A 19,877-nucleotide genomic window follows, 5' to 3' on the forward strand; every position below is an offset into this window, starting at 1 on the left:
GTACATATTTATTTATTTATTGTCTGCTTGTTAGTCGCTTAAAAATGTTTATATATGCTACACAGATGTATGCATACTTGAAGCCATTGATTTCAGTATCAGCGGGCTGACTCCACCTTTCATCCTTTGGGAATAGAAAAAACAAGCATTACTGAGTTGAGTACTGTATTTTGAGTGTTGTGGTAATTCAGGTTTATGGCAGCTGACATATATTTAAACAATAATTAATCGGCATAACAGCCTTGATTTGTATTCATTTTGTCAATGTATATGACTATTCTAAATTTATTTAGTAAGTTGTGTGCACTACAATTTCTCATCCTTTCTTTCAAAAAATGAGTCTTATGTTTTGTTTTGAACATAAGGAAAAAGAAAACCCTTCAACAGAATACTTCATGAAGAATTTGGTCATCACTGTGCTTAGTTTGTTCATGGCGGGCACAGAGACAGTCAGCACAACTTTAAGGCACGGCTTACTCCTCATCCTCAAGTACCCAGAACTTCAAGGTAGAGTATCTGAGATTGAGACCATAGGACCTGCTAGATGGGTTTGCCACCTGTACAACCCTGCACTTCTGCCCAAGCCACCCCCACACCTGCATGGGAAGTGTGTGAGTAAGAGAGCAGAGAGACACCTGAGCAGAGAGACATGATCCAGTGGGTGTCAGGGTGGCTGCATAATTGTTATTATGCATGAATAAAGAGAGGTGTGGTTTTTCCTCCTGTTTGCCTGCATTTGGTTATCCCAGGCCCTCATCACTCGTGTCAGTAGACTCTGCATGCTGTCACTTCTTCATGCAAGCTAATGATTAACTGCTCACCATCCTCCTGGGCCGCCAACCGTGGAAGGGATATCCACTCCAGAACATCAAACAAACCGGTGCTCACAATGAGAGAAGTGTGTGACACTCACCTTCTTCCTCTTCCTCCTTTACTCTTTAGTCATTCCCCTTATCACTTGACTCAGTGGTGGCACCTCATCTCTGCCCCAGGTGTTATGAATGGATCCTCTAATAACCTTGTTTCCTTTATTTAAAATGTCTTCCTGCTCTTTCATCTAGCCGGTAGGTTACCTCTACACACTCAACCAATAGATTAATATAGAGTGCTTGTCTGCTTCCTTAAACAAGCTCTGTGCGTTATAACTCCCACCCCAAATAAATAAAGGCTTTATATGTGTGATAACTTGTGATAGCATAATGGGGCTGCCTCCAAATCCGGGTCCGGGTTCCTTGAATGGGGACTTACCGGTTCATTCCAACCTTGGAGGACCCGGTAAGTCCCCATTCAGAAAAGCATTCCCCATTCCCATTCGAGCCCCCATAGGGCTCAATGGGAATGGGGAAGGAGCAAATAACGGGCCAGCTAATAGCGGGCCCGTTATTTGCCCCCTGGTCCCTTAACGGGTCCCGCTAAGGATGGATGGTTCGACCAGCCGTTCCTGGTGGGACCCGCTAAGGGACCTCAGAATGTGGCAGTGGGGGTTAACGGCACCGGCATCCTTACCGGTGCCGTTAACCCCCTAACGCCAGGGTCGTAATGACCACCAATGTATTTAAGTGTGCGTGTAAAACTATGTCATTTTCTCCAAAAGTACAAGAAAACTACAGCAGGTCTAACAAACCCTTTCATTTTCTTGAAAGCAGAAAAGATCCTTGTGGAGATTGATTCTGTGATTGGCCGTGACCGCCTTCCCAGCACTGAGGACAGGAGCAAAATGCCGTACACAGACGCCGTAATCCATGAGATTCAGAGATTCTGCGACATTGTTCCATTGGGACTTCCACACATGGTAACCCAGGATACCAAGTTCAGAGGATTTATGCTACGGAAGGTATTTGCACAGAGTAAATGTATAAAGTAATCTGTAATTGGAAGAGGAACTTAACCCAATGAAACAGCTGCTCCTTCATGGGTTTCCCTGTTGCTACCAGATCAATATACATAAGCAGCGATTACACTGGAAAAATGACTGCTGGTAGAATGGGCAAAAGGGAAGGAGGAGTCATTGAAAGAGCATTAGGGAGTGACCTTGAACTGGAGGAAGGAGGCATGGAAGAAAAGTTTTTTTTTTTAAATCACCTGTTCCTGTTGTATTAACGGAATATCAAAAGAGGGGTTGGTTTAAATTGCAATTTAATTATAAAATCAAAATAATTCAAGTTTCTTACATGGGTTCACTTTAATTTGAGCTCATCCATTTTCTTAAAAAATTAAATATGAATTGACATTAAATTATGTATACAATTGCATAAACAATTTAGGGCCACAGCGCGGGAGGATAGCTCAGGGGCAATGTGCTCACCTTGGAAGCAAGACAATACGGAGCAACACAGATTCGATCCCCGGGTCCAAGCTTAGAAACCTCTGGGTATTAAGCGTGCTATAAATAACCTATCATATCAATCATATCACATGCGCAATATATTTGTTTAAAATAAATTGATGTTTGTACTTATTATTTAAAAGAATGCAACCTGTCCATAAGAACATTTCACTAATTGTACATTGTTTTTAAATGCATTTATCAAGTATGACTCAGAAAAACTGTTCCCGGGATTCAAACGAGTTGGTCTCTTAAAACCTAGTTCTGTAAAATGACTGGAGACTACTATTAAAAAGAAATTACGTGAACGGGTGAATTCTACAAATTTAAAATCTATTTTCAAATGTCATGCACTGTTATCTATCTATATATTATCACAGTAATATGCAGTACAAGATTAAATATATGGCACCAATGGGAAGGGTGAATGCGTCAGAGTTATTGATTTCTGGACCATAGCACCACTATCAATGGTTTACAAAAGGGGGGCAATGTAATGGCAACCGCCTGATTCTGTAATGATGTCAATAACCCCTCCCAAGTGTTAGACATCCCTCTATATTTCCTAAACAAGGTTAGGTCTGGATGAGAGACCACACGATATTTGCCCACAAACCATGGAGGGGCTACTAACTTTATTATAATATGGTGTGTTTGTGTGCTAGCGTTAGTGGACTGGGTGAACTTTTTGCATACAATGCTATGGATGGGTGGGATGTCTAGGAGGATCCCCCTATTAACTCTTCTATGACTAGAATTGCTCTGCAGGCAGTGGCCCTCAGCCCAATATGTTCTCTGACATTTCCTTAACAAGAATGGTACAAACATGAGAAATGGCAGGTGGAAGTTAATAGAGTTTGAAGGGATGTGGAGTCTTGGGTGTCGGGACAGTTGGTCCTCTGCGCACCTCCTGTTGGTGGTAGTGGCTAGGCCTGCCGCCTAGCACGTGGTTTGTCTGGCGGACCAACTCCTAGGTTCCCGGTTGAATTGGTGCTTGGTGGGGTGACAAACCTTTGTTAGTTGTGGGCGCTGGCTGGGTTTGTTAGCCCAATTAGAGACATTTGTGCAGTCTAGTAAGAGTCCAGTCCTTTGATCATATATTTTTGTGATTTTGTGCGTTTATTGTTGACAAAACAATTGGTTGATACGCATTTTGGTGACAACAAGAATTAGATATATTACGTTGAGGCAAGTCACGCAAAGGTGGTGAAAAGGGGTAGCCGACGCGTGTTTCAACCGAAGTCTTTATCAAGGCATAGATCATAAAGTAGCAACCTCGTGGTTATCTGGCGAGGGAAGGCCCAGGTTAGGGTTCTCGGTGTGGCCTCATTGGCCTGGTCTGTGGCCGGAGTCGGTAGTTCAAGCTGGGTTAGTCAGGAAGCGCTTGAACAATGTTTGTGTGGTTTCAGGAGGTATATACATTTATATCTATACGTCCTACTTTAGGTTTAATGTTGGGACACTTATCTGAAGATGCCCCTTGTGGTCTGTGATGACTGTAGACATGGGGGGGGGGGCATGACCACAATTTCTCTCTACTTTCAGGCCATGAAATGTAGTATTGTTAATGGCAGCCTGGATTTATCGTCACACGGACACTGTTTAATCAGTCTATCTTTCTAGCTCTCTTTCTATCTACCTCTCTTTCTCCCTGGAAAGTTTATGTAATGCTGCCAATACATGTTATGGTAATATGATACCATCAAATAGACACATACTTCTCAAAAATATAAATGTATTACTCAAACTATGAAAGCAAAACTAAGTAAAGAATCTCTCCCATGCACACTTAAACTTCCCAGCATAGCAGTGCAGATAATTTGGGTGGAGCAGTCAGTGCAGTTAAGGGAGCTCTGTTCAGGTGTGTATGCTTGCATACCCGTACAAACTTAGCAGTGGAGCTTTTGACTGGAGCAGTCAGGGCAGAGTGTGCTGCTGTGGGCTGCTCAGTGGCTCTGCATGCCCCAGGCACTGCTTGCCACACGAGCTGATGGAGCAGCTCCTTGAGGAAGCCTAAATCCCTTTAACTGTTGGAAACGCGTGCTGTAGCTTGGTCACTAAGATCAGTCAAGCTTTTCTGAACAACCATCTGAAAAAGTGCCCAACTATGAGCAGCCATGCGGTAGCCCATCAATGTGTGAGTGCTACACATCTTTTGAGTTTTGAGACTTCTGACACTGCACCTTGAAACACTTGTGTATAGGCGTGTTATAAATGCCATATCATATCATATCATACCTTGCCGTGTGAACTTGCCAAAATAGTTCCCCAAGGCTTACACATACATCACTTGGATGGGCGAGTGGCTCTTGCTGAGACTAATATCCAACGTTGAGAAACCTAAACACAGGTTTCCTATGGCTCGGACGCATTAACCTTTTCAGTGAGAAGTGTGGTACAGGCGATAACGTTTCAGCAGGATTGCACGAAAATATTGTTTAAAAAAAAAACACTGGTTGAAATGATAGGTTTTCGGCTGTACCAAAATTCCATACAGCCGAAAATGCAGAACATTTCATCCATTCGGTTTTCATTATAGTGAACAAGGGAAGCAGGGTGTCTGCTGCACCCTTGTTTGCTTTAATGGAATAGGGGGTGGTTCGTATTCAAAATAATCACATACATCCGTTTTCAGCATATTTCATTTTCTCTATTTAACACTTATTTCATTCCTTCGGGTGACTAAGGGCACTAGGCATTGAGCTTGTTGTGTCTTTTTACCCGACAATGCAAATGTTTTGTACTAACATTTCATCTTGGGCACAAAGCAACTGCCCATGTATTGCCACATCGTGTGTTTTCTGCTCTGTGGACGTGATTCAGTGCAAACATTGGATTGTTTTTAGAGGGATTTTTCTCACAATTACTTATACTGGTGGGATACGGTTAGGACGATTTTTCGCTTGGAGTATCCTTTCCTCCATATTTTGTGGAAACCAAAACGTTTTGCTTTGGTTTTTACATTTTGTCCTGACTTTTTACAGTGAAGTGAAGCCTTCAGCTTCAGTCTACTGGACATTTGCTCATTGTTCTGGGGAAACTGACTAGCCCTTCAGACTGTAAGTACTGGAAAATGATGTTGCCCTTAGTCTTTTATTTTTTTTATCTGTTTGTGTAACTTTTTACTATTGCACCCAGCATATTCCAATGCAGTGCAATGCAGATACTTTTGTATCACTCTATGATGCACTCAAAGGGATTTTTGGTCACTTTTAAATGTGAAGATAATGGTAAGCCCAGAGGACAGAAGGGCTGGGAAGTGGCTGTTGAGCTGTTTATCGGCTTTGGCGCGTGGAGGGTGCATCGCCAAGAGGAAAATAAAGACTGGGAGAGTCTAAGGAGTGGAAGGAGGTCTGTGGAGTCCCGGACTATCCCCGACTTCTCTTTGCTCCCCGGCTTCTCGGCGACGTTTACTTTCATCATGCGTGACTACTCGAAGCCTGCCTCCTTCGCGAAGACTCACGCTCAACAAAAGCTGGAATCGGCTTCGCTCAGTCACCCGGATGTTCAGCGTGTGCTGCCTGTTACATTGATAGACTTGTCCGCGGCCGCTGTGCCGCCTTCACTCCAAGTAAGTGGAAACAAGTCCTGTAAATTAAACACGGAAGCCCAAGAGTTTGTCAATCCTGCCGAGTTAAATATGAACATTGCGAACTCTTTAACTCGAGCGGGTTTTGCTAAAGAGACGGGCGGGTCGTGCATCTTGGAAACGCCATCTGTGAACTGTGTGACTGCGGTCTCAAGGGCGGCCCGTGAAGCTTGTTGTATGAAAGTACAAAATAACATTATGCCTACTGCTTCCCTGCCTGGTATGATAATTCCCCTGCGTGAGCTGGCATGGCGTGCGTTGAACGCGCGTGATCTACCAGCAACGAATAATGCCGCTTGGAGTATGCCTTTGATCGGTGCTGATGCAACCCACGTCGATATCATTCCAACAACTTGCCCCAATGAGGTTATGGGCGAGAGTGGAGAGGGTAATCTGGGGTCCCCTCGTGCCTGATTCTTTAGTACTCTCGAGTATCTGGGTCCCTCCCCCCTGCATAATTTGGATACAGTGCCTATACTTGCTGATGAAAATAATGTCTTTTTTCCTACATTGGATGCTAATGAGGTGGGTGGTAATCCTGCACAGGACATAGACAAACCTTTGCAGACCTCACTAATTAGCAAGGGAAATGCTCTGTACCACAATGAAAATCGACGTAAATCTCTGGACATTGTCAATAAACTGCTTACTGATCTGACGCAGTTAAATAAAGAAAGAACGCACAAAGCATCAAACAGCACTCTACCTGAGGAAATGGGCATATGTAATGAGACCCTCAAAACCACCAATTCCTTTGGCACTAAAAAGCAACATAGCCAAAGCCCCCGCACAAGGAGCCTCTCCAAACGTAGGAGAGTGGATTCAAGTATTTCACCTAGTATTAGATGCTCCCAGATAAAGAAAAGCAAAACGTCATGTAACACGTCAAAATCCATCCCTGATGGTTTACATGATGATATGAATTTAAATGAAGAGGCGGAGGGTGGCTCTAGTTCAGTGCTTGATTCTTCATCGGATCTGTCCATTTCGAACTGTTCTCTAATGGAACGTCCATTTCCCAAAATTCGACGAGTGCCTTACCGTAGAAGACGCCGAGAACGGCAGGAAGCGCCCCAGGTTAAGGCAATTAGCCATGAGCAAAATATGGAAGACTTGCAAGCGATCATAATATCATCGATGACACTGGCTACTGCCCCCTTTTTGAAGATGTATGAACAGCTGAACGACACAACGAAAGATCTTTTTAGCCTGGCTGCAACAATTAACTTGAAACTCCTGAAAATGGAAAATGCACATAGCTTGTACAAAGAGTCATTGCGGGGGACCCAAAAGAGAACTGAGTTAGCCCTCGACTCTTTAGTTGAATCCAATAAAAATGCCTATCTTGATAAGAAACTTTTGGCAGAGGTGGCTAAAAAAGCATTAAATCTTTTTCAAAAAAGAAATGAAAGTCACTTTGACGCGAAGCAAGACTCTGCAAGGTGTTTTTCGGGAGCTCCAACTACCTATGCATTTGCCCCGAGCAGTTGTGCTCACTTAACTATAACCAAAAATGCTCTGGAAACTCCATGCGTTCGAAGTAATAACATGGAACCAACTAACGCTCCATGTCAAAGTGATGTTTCAGTTTGTAAGCCTATACTCAAAGAAAATGTGAGGCTACTGGAGAGTGATTTGCCTGACGTGATTTTTGACAAAGAAGTGCTTACTAGTGAACCCGTACAAGTTCTCATCTCACATTCCAACGAAAAGGCGTTGACTACGCTATTTGATGACATCCTTACTGCAAGCCAAGCTGCTGGCAATCTGGCTCTCTTAGATCCACAAACTGCGTCTACCTCCAATGTGGGAGCGCAAATCCAATCGGTTAGTGACGACTCTACACAGATACCCCTTGCTGTTGACCCTATGGATTCAACTCTTTATGACATATTCAAAAAGCCTGTGATCAATCAAGGGCCATTGAAGGGCAAAAACACCGGAAAGGGCAATTGCAATAAAAAACCGAAAAATCAATCCACAAAAAAAACAAAACGTGGAAATGACTCACGCAAGTTCTTAAGAAACATCAAAACCGTTAATGTGACGGTTAATAGAACTTTTGTAAAAGGTACAAGTCGCGACACAAATGCTTGCCCAAAAGACGCTACAATGGGGCTAGATGAAGCCCTAGAATCCCAATCAGGTCTTAGTTGTGTATCCGAAGAGCTACTGAACTTGTCAACTTATGAGGAAGTCAACGACCAGGATCTGAGCCTCCCTGATGCGGCGCCCATCATCGACTGTCTACCTGCTCTAACCATGCCAATACATCTCTTGGTTGATCTACCTAGAGGTTTGTGCACCAAACATGGCTCCTGATGCGACGAATAACGTCGATTGCCAACCTGTTCCGATTATGCTAACACAGGTTATGGTGGAACAACTTAAAGAGGTGTGTGTTCCTCATACGGCCCCAAAACCTCATCAACCACTGGTATTGCCCGTTACGACTGCACCGGCTGTGAAAGGTTTTACGACTGATGCCACAGCTGGGAAAGTCACCACGAGCGAAGGACAAAGTCAAATCCAGTGCAACAAAGCACAAAGAAGCTGTCAAGTCCTCTATCCATTTACTTTAACTCAAGCTGACGCTCCAAAATCCTTGTCAACCTTCATGACACTGGACCAGAAACGCATGAAATTGGTAACCCTCGCCTTAAACACAACGAAATGCTCCTGCGACTCAAAAGAAGGCAGATAGTCTTAATGAGTCCCAAGCTGTGGCCCCTTCAAAATCCGATGTGCTGGAACAGATGCGTTCCGAGCGCACAGGTGGTGCTCTGCTGTGCCACAGTTTTGATACCTCTACAACCAACAAGCCAAAGGCAGTAAATAGCAAGAGCACCCTGAAATCAAAGGATAAACAAGCCAGAAGCATTGTTCAGAAACCCCAGGGTCGATATCAAGTTCTCCTGGAACGGATAGATTCCTCGGATGATTTAATCTTAAATCGCCACAATGTGTTATGGCTATGTCATCTTGTGCCTAGCCTTAGAGCTATTGAATCGGGAGATTTGAAAACCGTTGAATTTTTTGATGAAAACAAAAATGATGCGATCATACTCCATCTACTATCAAAACTTATAGTAGATATCCTGATGGAAGCAGGCCCGGTGTTGATGTCTTTGGGTTTTGACATATCTGTAGTAGTTAAACACCCTGTGTCTGGGCTTCTGGAAAATGACTTGAGCTGTGTGCCTGTTAATGAAGCTAAACAATCAAATGCTCATGTCATTACCATCGCACAACCGCAAATAGCGCAGTCACAAATGTGCAGCTCACAAGATGATTCGACGGATAAAATATCTATGAGTGATCCCATAAGGATAACAATTCAAGGGGCTGTAAGGCTCCCAATCTCTAGTGATGACACTGAGGAAGTTGTGAATTCAGCCGTACCAGATAATGATTGGTCCTGGTTAGCCGGCACCTTAAATTGCGAAGCTGACAAATAATGCCAAGCCAAGGGGAACCGGCAGACCTGCACAATAGGATCCTGGAACACGAGGGGATTTACCCATCTGTTCAATACTCCCTGGGCTACTGATCTGGACCTCATTTGCTTGCAGGAAACATGGCTTAATGAGATCCCCATCTTCGAAGGCTTTGAAATTGCGTTCATTCCGGCCATCAAACAGTCTAAGGGCAGACCTATGGCTGGTCTCTTAGTGGCGGCAAAGATAGTGTCAGGCCTCAGGATTGTTGAATCTTTCAATCCGTCTCGTTTTATACAAGTAGTGGTGATCAGTCTCTATGTGGGAAGGAACGCTTTTGCACCTAAATTATACATCATAAACCTATATTGGAACCATTCGGCTGTTGGCTCAGAGTCCTTTATTGATCAGGTTACCTCAACAATTGACGACCTAATGGAGAAGGAGAACATGATCAAGCTTATCGTCTGCGGTGACCTTAACATTGATTGTATCACGCATCTAAATCTACCTGGCGCCAAAAAATCATTCAATACCAACCAAGAGAAGATAGTAAATCAATGGTGCACGGAATTGGACCTACGTGGGTTAACGATGTTAAACGGCCAAACAGTTGGTGATAAACCTGCTCGACCTACTTGGCGTAGAGGTGACCAGAGTTCGACGCTTGATTATATGTTTGTCTCCGGAAATCTACACATGAGGGCAACTCGTCTGGAGATCACCAATATGATCCATAGTGACCATGATATGGTGATAGGTCTTCATAATCCTATGGAGTGCAAGACCAGAACGTGGCCGCATGCAGTGAGAACTGGAGCATCCAGAATACGGCTACATCTTGAAACTGAAGAGGTTACTCATATCACCAAGGGATTTCAAAAAAATTCTGAGTCACCGGAATACTCCCATCTGCTATCTCAATTCGAAGAACGGAAAAATAAACTAAAACATGCAGTCTTCTCACCTAAACATAGATTTGACTTGGAAATTCTTCAACATAAAAGAGCCTTACGTCGTGACTTAAGAAATGCCCACGGACAAAATCACCCAAATATTAACAACGTAAAAAGAGCAATGAGACAAGCATACAAGAACTGGCTCAAATCTCATAAAGCGATTATGGTACAAAACGATGCAGAGCTGATGCTGTCCAAAATGACGAGTAACAATGGAAGAGACTATTGGAGACTAATAAACACCACTTTAGCTCCACAGCACGCCCTCCAAGCAAATTTGGTTTCAGAAGTTGAGTGGACGTCCTTCTATACTGAGCTTTTCTGCAAAGATGCGACAACTTCAGAATGGGTCGGTCCCTCTCTTACTCATTGGGATATCGTATTCCCTAGAGACGACATCCTTCAAGTCATTAAAAAGCTGCACGATTCCAGAGCTCCGGGCCCGGATGGTCTGACCAATTTCTCTATCAAACAACATCCAGATGAATGGTCAGACTTCTGTACAATACTATTCCAAAGGATTGTGCAAGGTTGTAGTACACCTAAATCGTGGAAATCTGCGGTGATTGTTCCAATTTTTAAGAAGGGTGACAGACGTAATCCCAAAAACTACAGACCAATTGCGCTGCTGGACGTGTTGGGAAAAATCTATGCCTCCCTCCTGCAACAAAAACTACTAAAGTGGTCCACTAACTCCAACCGGGTGGATCCGAGACAAACTGGGTTTGTGAAGGGGGTCGGTTGTGGAGTGAACCTGCTGCTGACAAACCTGCTGAAGATGGGAGCTCATCGCTCGACATCCAAAGTATATTTGGCTTTAATTGATTTATCCCACGCGTTCGACAGTATCAACAGAGATTTGCTTTGGGGAAAACTGGGTGCCTGGAACTGTCCTCCTAGCCTATTGGCGGCTATACGTGAGCTCCACACTAATACCACAATCAAAATCAGATTAGATATCAAAGGCTCACTATCGGCTCCTATCAATACACACAGAGGAGTGAAACAAGGGTGTCCTCTTGCAGCCTCCATTTTTAATCTGTTCATATCGGATATTAAGGAGATCTTTACCGATATAGCAACCTTTCCACCAAAAATCAATGGTACACATATTGACTATCTTGTGTACGCTGATGACCTTATTCTTATGGACTCTACACCGATAGGCCTGCAGCGTAAACTCACCACTCTTGAAAAATATCTAGTGGCCAATGGTTTGTTAATAAATAAACAAAAATGTGAGATCTTGGTCTTTGAAAAACTTGCGGGCAATAATGGGAAGGTGAAAAAATGTAACTGGTTTCTTGATAAAGAACCAATTAGGATTGTGAAGAACACTTCGTACCTAGGCATGAAAATTAACGCCAACCGAAATGATGCTTCTTGGGTTGAGGCGACCAAAAACAAATGCCGCCAGTTGGCTGTCAGGCCTCCCTGATTAACAGAAAATTTGGGAAGTTTTCTTTGAAACCTACTGTAACGTTTTTTCAACAAAAAGTGGTGCCTGCACTTATATATGGTGGTGAAATGCCTTTGGCTGTGATTACGAGTTGTGGAACACATTAGAAAACATCTTTTGGTCCAAAGTGTTATGTTTACCAAAGGGTACGCCCACAATTTGTATAAGATTCGAACTTTCCTATATCTCGATACAAGCTCGTGTTGCTTGGAACCTACTAAGTTTGTTTAGGAAAACGAGGCAAAAAGATCAGTTGCCACAAATCTGCATAATACAGCCACTGGGAAACTATACATCTGAAACAATGCTATCCCAATGGAACAGATTATGTCTCGAAGTCCTAGTAATGTACGACATTTCTATACAGACCCTAATGGACAATCCAGACCAGGCCAAAAAGAAGATGTGGAGAGTGGACTGGATCAGAACATGTACAGCAAGATCGGAATCGAAAACAATGAAGGATGTCCCAGTGGAAACTAGAGTATATGGGCAGCTGCATAACTACCTCACTTGTTTTCCCGACCAACATAGCAGGGCTTTGTATATGCACTTTAGGCTGAACATTCTGGCAACCAAGGAATGTTTAAGTTTTTGGGCACAACATGCCGACCTGGATTCAAAGTGCCGCTTTTGCCAGTCTGAAATCGAGACTTTAAAACACTTGACAATGTCATTTTCTGGGTTTGTTCAGCAAAGATCTATCATTTTTGGTTCAATAACCGCTAAATACCAAACCTTGACAAAGGACGATTGGTGGAGAGCCTTATTCGACGGCTCTAATCGACCTGTCTTATACGCTCTAATGGCATTTATTCGTGTGATAAAGGACGCGCTGAATGATGTGCCTATAAAATCAAAGCCTAATGAAAGTTAAACTCCAAAGTGATGTAATTTATGCATGTGTGATTTCGAACCTGTGTACCTCAACGAAATTGAACTGATCGGAGGGCGAAGACTTGAAATGTATGGATTGTGGACATTTTTTTATATGTGTTGTATTTGTCTTCTTTTTAAAGGTTTGTATAAACCAATAAAAACATATAAAAAAAGATAATGATACACTTGTCTGTGTTGGGTGTTATTGTTGATTTTTACGGAAATCAGAAGGGTTTAGATGATTCACAAGTTGATATAGGCACCTTTATGTTCTCTGAGGGGTTTCACAAGCTTTCCCATTAAGCTCTGAAATATTGCAGGTTTCCCATGCAACCTGAAAGTGAAAACAGGACATTGACATTGAGCCAGTTGAGGAGGAAAAAAAAGCAGTCTTTTCTTTGCGGGCAGGGCAGAATGGAACCGGCAAATATCTCGTTGCCATGTCTAATGTGGCGATATAGTTAGATCGATCTAGTTGTTCGATCAACTCATTAATCCTGGGAAAGTGATAGTCATTAAACTGCAAGATGGAATACACACCATAACTGTTCTGAGTTTAGGACGAGGACAATGAAAGATACCCACTCATTGAATTACTTTAAAATCTATGCCAAATTCTACATATTTTCAACCTTTATTTTTCCTTGTGGGGGTTCTAATTTAGTGGTTCTTGATTTTCACTCAGCATGGATTAAAACTCCTTCAGAAACATTTTACTTTGGTGCACCTTCCCTCTCGGGAGACTGCTAGTCTTCTGGGAGCTATTTCCGACTTGAAAAAAGTCAAAGCATGTGTTTCCTCCGATCAAGGGCTGTAGGCAGACCTCCATGGTATATTTAGTCTTTTTTTCTGTTACTCAACTTGTCAATTGAAACTCCCCTCTTTATCTGTCAGCCTTTAAGATCCAGACATTTTGGCTGTGTATTTTTTTATCTTATTTGGATAACAGCACAAGGAACTGACCTCTTTATTTAAATGTCTGTAGAAGAGCATTCCTTGTCAACAGTCAAAGAAAACGTGATGTTTGACCTGTGATTTCTTTATGTTTGTCTCTTAGCTGGGGTTGTCTCATTCTCATTCTTTCTTGGTCTTCTGTGTAAATTATACTCAATTGGAACTAAATAGTCCACGTTCCTCCCAATCTTCTTTCATTAAATCCAGTACATCAACAAGATTTCTCCCACACACCATTTAAAATGGAAAGAGCCGAAGGATGCTTGGGGAGATTGTTGCACTGCAAAGAAGATCCATGGTTGTACACATGTCAATCTTTCCAGTATTTGTGTACAATGTTTCTCAAGGGGTGTTTTAAGGTTTTATTACAATTCCCAGCCAGCCCATCTGACTAAGGGTGTAATATGAAGTGCTCAAGGTTTTAACCTCATGAGCTTGGCATAAATGGTCCTCGCTGATTAGATAAGATCCCTCAAGGAAATGCATCTTGGGAAGCATAGGGTAACACACCTGCAAGATGATCTGTACAACAATGGTTCTGGATAGAAGTGCTTCTGGACACAAAGTACCATAATCCACAATGAGCAGAATATAGCACAATCTAGATGTCCCAGGAGCCCTTCTATCGCCATTGTAACTCGTTCAACATGTATCTTAATTACCAGTTTTGATTCTTTTCTCTGTCAAAACCTGTTTATTGAGCAGAATAAAGACTATATAGAACCCTGAGAAAGGGTTTAGTCAAACATGCACAGGTAACAACTTAGACCCAGGAATTCCCCTTTAGTACCTTGACAATGCAAAGAATCAAACCTTACTGGAAAAATTCACTGGCCCCAAAGGGAGAATATAGGAGGGAGAAACAGGCTACTTATAAGTCTGCCATTAAGAAATACATCTGAATGCCCAACAAGTCGAACATATGTCTTCCTGTCTGGTGGCTTTTAGACACAGTTTCTGAAAGTGAGTTGCCTACAGGTCAACATTCAAGAAGTATTAACCACCTAGTACTTCACCAAACACCTTATTATTCAACGTGATCCATCTTCCAGCTCCCCTTTGAATGACTGAGCTGCTTTAAAATTGGTGAAGAAATACCTTTCAGGCTCAAGGCATGAGAGGCTGTGGCAGCTTCCCCCATTTCCATCAACTCTTTTGTGATGTTTGGCATCTCCAGTCTCCTGGCCGGGATCCTTTGCAAAGATCAACAAGCACCAGGGTCCCTTTATTATCATTGTGATGCCTTTTCATCATACACTAAAGGCGTAAGGAGTGTTACCCTCATTTTTTCCCCAAACCGCCATTATAGTGCTACTCAGGTCCTTTCCACCGTCAGCATCCTTTCATGTTAATTTATATGATTTGTCAATCTGTATATAAGAGGCTAATTAATTTGGCAGGACCTCTCTGAGTACAAATGCTTCAAGACATCGTATGGCATTGCCTTCTCCAAAATGCCAGGTAAACATCAGCACCCTTATGTTGGCTGCATGGGTTTGATTTTTCAGAAATCAAAATCTGAGGTGAGGCCAAGTGATCCTGGGATGTCGGACCATACCTTGTCCTGCGGGAATAGGGTGGGCAGCCAAGGGGGCCATTTATCCCTTCCAGTTCAGGGATGCATAACCAAAGACTATCAATGGGATGACTCCCATGGTCCTCCCCACCCTTCCAAAGAAGCATGGCTGCGACTTTTTACAGGGTCCCAAAATGTGTACGGCCTCTTTAAGAGACACTGGAACAGGTAATCCAAGTCTGAAGCAGTGGAAAGGTAAAGGTAACAATACAGTAGAACAATAAACTGCGGGTGAGAGATCACATGACTAAACACTCACCCGACTGAAGTTCACATGCCCTAAACTCCAAACCCCCATCAATCATCTCAATCAGCTCTGCAGACCCTCTAGTAAAAGCCCACCCAAGCTAGTATCATCACTATGGGCCTCATTACAAGTCTGGCAGGTTGCCACCTGACTTGTGAATTTTACCAGAAACTGGCTTGCCAGAAACACTGTAGGAGTACAACCCCAGCGTACCGGGAAGTCAGGCGCCGGTAATTGTAATTCCTCATTCCCATTTGAGTCCCATTGGACTCAATGGGAATGGGGAACACGGAGACACTGGCACCGTTAATAATGGTGCTGGTGCTTCCATGAATCTTTGCGGGCATGTGCCATTCCGCCCGCCAGGTCAGACCCTGACGATCGGGACGGCACCTGCCCAAAGAGTCGTATTATGCCGGTCTGGTAACAAATGGTGCCAGTAGGCTTACCGGCACCGTTGTTACCGGACCAGCATGGTCAGAATGAGGCCCTATGAATGTTTCTGTGTGGATTAGAGCCATCTTAATTGATATGAGACAGCTGACCACATGGGCCATGTAAGAAATGTTTACTGCCAACTCTCCGTTACTATACTTTTTATTGCAGGCTGCTTGGCTAGACACCGTAAAGGCTTGGCACTGTACCCTGCAATATGAAAACCTTTTTCAAAAACCAAGATAAAGTTCAGAAGTGATGATAACCACAACACTCTTTTGTAATTTTTTTCTGTTATGCTATGTTTCATCAAAAACTGCCAACACATAAGAAACATGTATTACACATGGGCACACATACAAAATAACATTTCTCGTTTAACACAAGAGAAAAAACAAATGTAAAAACAGCGTTCTCGATTCCTCATTACATTTGTATTTGCATTGTATAAACCTCAGCAGCTTTTAAACTCCAAACCTCTTTAGCACTCATTCACAACCCCCATTCCAGAACAGTGATTTCTCATTCCCTTAGGTGAACCAAGTTAGTATTCATTAGCAAAATTGGCAGAATAACATGCATTCCCTAGAAGCAACTTAGGAAGTATAACTGGCAAATTGTGAGCACTCCTGTATGACAAAGCAAACCATCCTCCCTTCTCAACGATTTACAATTATCACCCATGCAGTCAAAACCCCCCTTTCAGTCACCACCCCCAGTAACTTTCCAGTCTTTTCTAGCCTTTTCTACGATGACCCCTGCACAGCAATTTTGTCCAACACGCCTCTCGAGCCCAGGTGAATGTGAAACAAAACTGCCTATCCTTCCTGCCTTACTCCAGAATGAACAATAAAAGTGTTCTTTGCAGATCTCCTTCTGCTGTCTGATCATGCCCTGAATCTAGCATCCGCAAGACACACTGGACCTCATCATGAGGTGGGCGGAATGGGTTTAACGGCACCGGTAAAGGTGCCGGCTCCGTTAAACCCATTCCACACTATTATGAGGTTCCCTTGCGGGACCCGCTCTGGACGTCTGGTTTTACCAGACGTCCAGAGCGGGTCCCGCGAGGGGAACAGGGAGCTAACAACGGGCCCGTTATTAACAGGCCAGTTGTTTGCTCCCTCCGCATTCCCATTGAGCCCTATGGGGGCTCGAATGGGAATGGGGAAGGTCTGGCTCCTGGTTCCCTGAAAGGGGAAATACCGGGCCCTCCAAGGTCGGAATGGCTGGTATTTCCCCATTCAGGGAACCCGGACCCGAGTTTGGAGGCACTCCAAACTCGTAATGAGGCCCACTGCTGTTCAGCATTTCAATTTTGTATTTAGTTTTTAAACTAACATTGCACTGTGAATGTTTTGTGCACTTGCAACATGGTCTGTGGTCTAAACAAAAGTAATCCCACTCTGGCCCTCAAAACTAATTGGCAATATCAGTAGTGTTGAAGTTAGTGTTAGTAACAGTTAGTAATGTTAAAGTTGTTATTACTAATACTCTAAAATGCACTATGGTGCACATCTGCTAACTTTCGCTACAGCCATCTCCCTGCATTTATTGTGATATTTTTACAGGGGATGCTGCCTTGCCCCAACCCCCACAGCCCTACAGTCCCATTAAAAGAATCCACTTACCCCGCACACCCATAAAAATCATGCCAAAAAATTCAGTAAAATTGCCTTTCACCAAAAGTGGTGGAACAGCTGCGGTGAGTGGTGCGGGTATTTGCTGAACTGAACATATAGGGTTGAACGCTTTCCATTGCCCTCTTTTAGTTACTTGTTGTGGCTTATAGAGCAAGTCACTGTATTTTCATACATTTCCCTCACATCAGCTTCTTACCAACTTAAACTACACATATATATAGGGCCTCATCACAGGTCGGGTGGTCCGGAATTAACAGTGGCGGTAAACCCGCCGCCACTGTTAATTCCGGACCGCCCGATTCGAGTCCTGCAGGCGGGAGGTGATGTTCCTGCCAGGTTTGACCTGGCGGGTTGAACACCTCCCTCCTGCAGGCGGACGTGGAAACATCAGCACCATCACGAGATGGTGCCGGTGTTTCCACTTCCCCATTCCCATTGAGTCATATTGGACTCAATAGGAATGGGGACTTACCGAATTCCGCCTCTGGAATTCCTGGGACACCAGGGACGTAATGCCCTGGTAATTCCGGGAGTCACAGAGGCGGAATCGTAATACGAGTCCGGCGGTAACCAGGCGGTTTTCCCACCTCGGTTACCGCCGGACTCGTAATGAGGCCCATGGTCTTGTTCACTATGTCAGTTGAACTCTTTTGCTTCAAGAAGGGGTCCTTTGGGTTGATGTCGGCAGGCACCATGTTCGAAATGACTATGTATTTGTGAACTTTTGGACATACAGACTGGTATTCGCTGTTTTCAAGATGTGATTCTTATGACCAAATGTATTTAACATTCTTCTTGGTTAACTTTATAAAACATTCAGTTTCGTGTAAAACAACAATGCCCATAATTAACAGGTAAGAAAAATATGTATGTGTTAAGTGAGGGTGGGCTCACTTTGAACAAAGATAACGTGTAAATCTGGTGTGGGAAAACTTAGACTTGAGCTTTTGAGCAAGTAGATTTGTTTAAAAGAAAACTTGGTGTATGCAATAATTTTAACGTAAGGCCATGTGCAAGTCAATAGTGATTGCTCTTCCTGGGTCCATTTATTTATTAAGTTATTTAATATTTATAACACACCAACTGCCCATAGGAAAAGTGTTGCATAGAAAGACGAACATCAACAAACACCAAACAGCAAAGACACATACCAAAAATCACGCATCAGCTCGCTCGAGAGAACCAAAGGTCGAGGTTTACATTAAATGATCTACCAGATAAAGAACCCCCTTAGGTGAAGAAATTAGTCTTGAAGACCCTTTTGAAGAGAAGCAGTGGGCATCTCTCTAAACTCAAATGGTAGTTTAGTCCAGAGAAATGTGGCATTAGAATCAAATGCCAATCTCCAAGGCCTTTCAAGCTTGACCCGAGCAATAACAACCTAGTATTGTTGGAATGTAATGTGCCAGGACTGGGTTCAAAGATCAATTGAGCTTTCAGTTAGGAGGGAGCGCTCCTGTACAAACATTTATGGGCAATAGTAACGACGCAGAAAGCAAGCCGATCCCTCATTGGAAGCCAATCAAGAGCACAACGAGCCTCACTGGCATGATCAATACGCTTAGTTGACTATCCTGACAGCACTGTTCTGCCGGGTCTAGAGTTTGGCTATGTTGTCCTGAGACGTACCACACCAGAGACTGACAAAGTAGTCAATTATTGATCCAACAATTGCTTGTGCAAGATGGGCACAACTCTCTTTAGACAGAAAAGGGTGAATTCGACACAGCAACATCAGATACTTGGATATTGTGGAGACAACATAGTTGGTTTGGGCTTTCATGTTCAGAGTGGCATCAAGGTAGACCCCTAATATCTTAACTTTAGCTGACACTATTGATTACTCTTCTAATGTGTAATATGTGAATATGTTTTCCAACAGTACAAGTGTTTGGGAAAGATGAACAATTGTGTTTATTTGAATTCTTGTCAGATGAGAATTGGCAAAAGGCATTTTGATTGAATCATTACCATCTAGAAGTCAACAAATGTTTATTCTCACAACTTTATTTGAATGTGATAAGTTCCAATATCAATCTTTATATCACCATAACCGCTTGTCATCAATAATCAAATCATCACATACTTATATCACCATAACTTTATATCATAGGGTTTTCACAAAAGATCATATTTTGATATCTTTTCAAATGTCCATATCCTTTCATAGCTCATTATCATAAAATCTGCATCTGAAGACATGAGCATATGACCATTTAATGAAGATCGTATGATAATGAGCTATGAAAATGTGAGAAGATACTAAAATATGATCTTTTGAGAAAACCCTATAAAATTAAGTTATGATGCTATAAGGATGTAGAAGAGCAGCCAACTGCCCCTGCAGGATATACCCGCCCCTTACTACCTGTA

General features: G+C 43.0%; 1 protein-coding gene across 2 annotated transcripts in view; it reads left to right on the plus strand.

The window, feature by feature from the left end:
• LOC138520910 (cytochrome P450 2A5-like) overlaps window positions 1–19,877 on the plus strand; it is a 327,470-nt gene that overhangs the window by 246,047 nt on the left and 61,546 nt on the right. For both annotated transcript variants that reach the window (XM_069633338.1, XM_069633337.1), the window contains exons 6-7: window positions 366–507; window positions 1,647–1,834. In XM_069633338.1, the coding sequence (XP_069489439.1) occupies window positions 366–507; window positions 1,647–1,834 (330 nt within the window). The remainder of the gene's footprint in view (window positions 1–365; window positions 508–1,646; window positions 1,835–19,877) is intronic.

Source organism: Ambystoma mexicanum, chromosome 13 (genome assembly GCF_040938575.1).
Source record: "Ambystoma mexicanum isolate Mex_15411 chromosome 13, UKY_AmexF1_1, whole genome shotgun sequence".
Lineage (NCBI taxonomy): Eukaryota > Metazoa > Chordata > Amphibia > Caudata > Ambystomatidae > Ambystoma > Ambystoma mexicanum.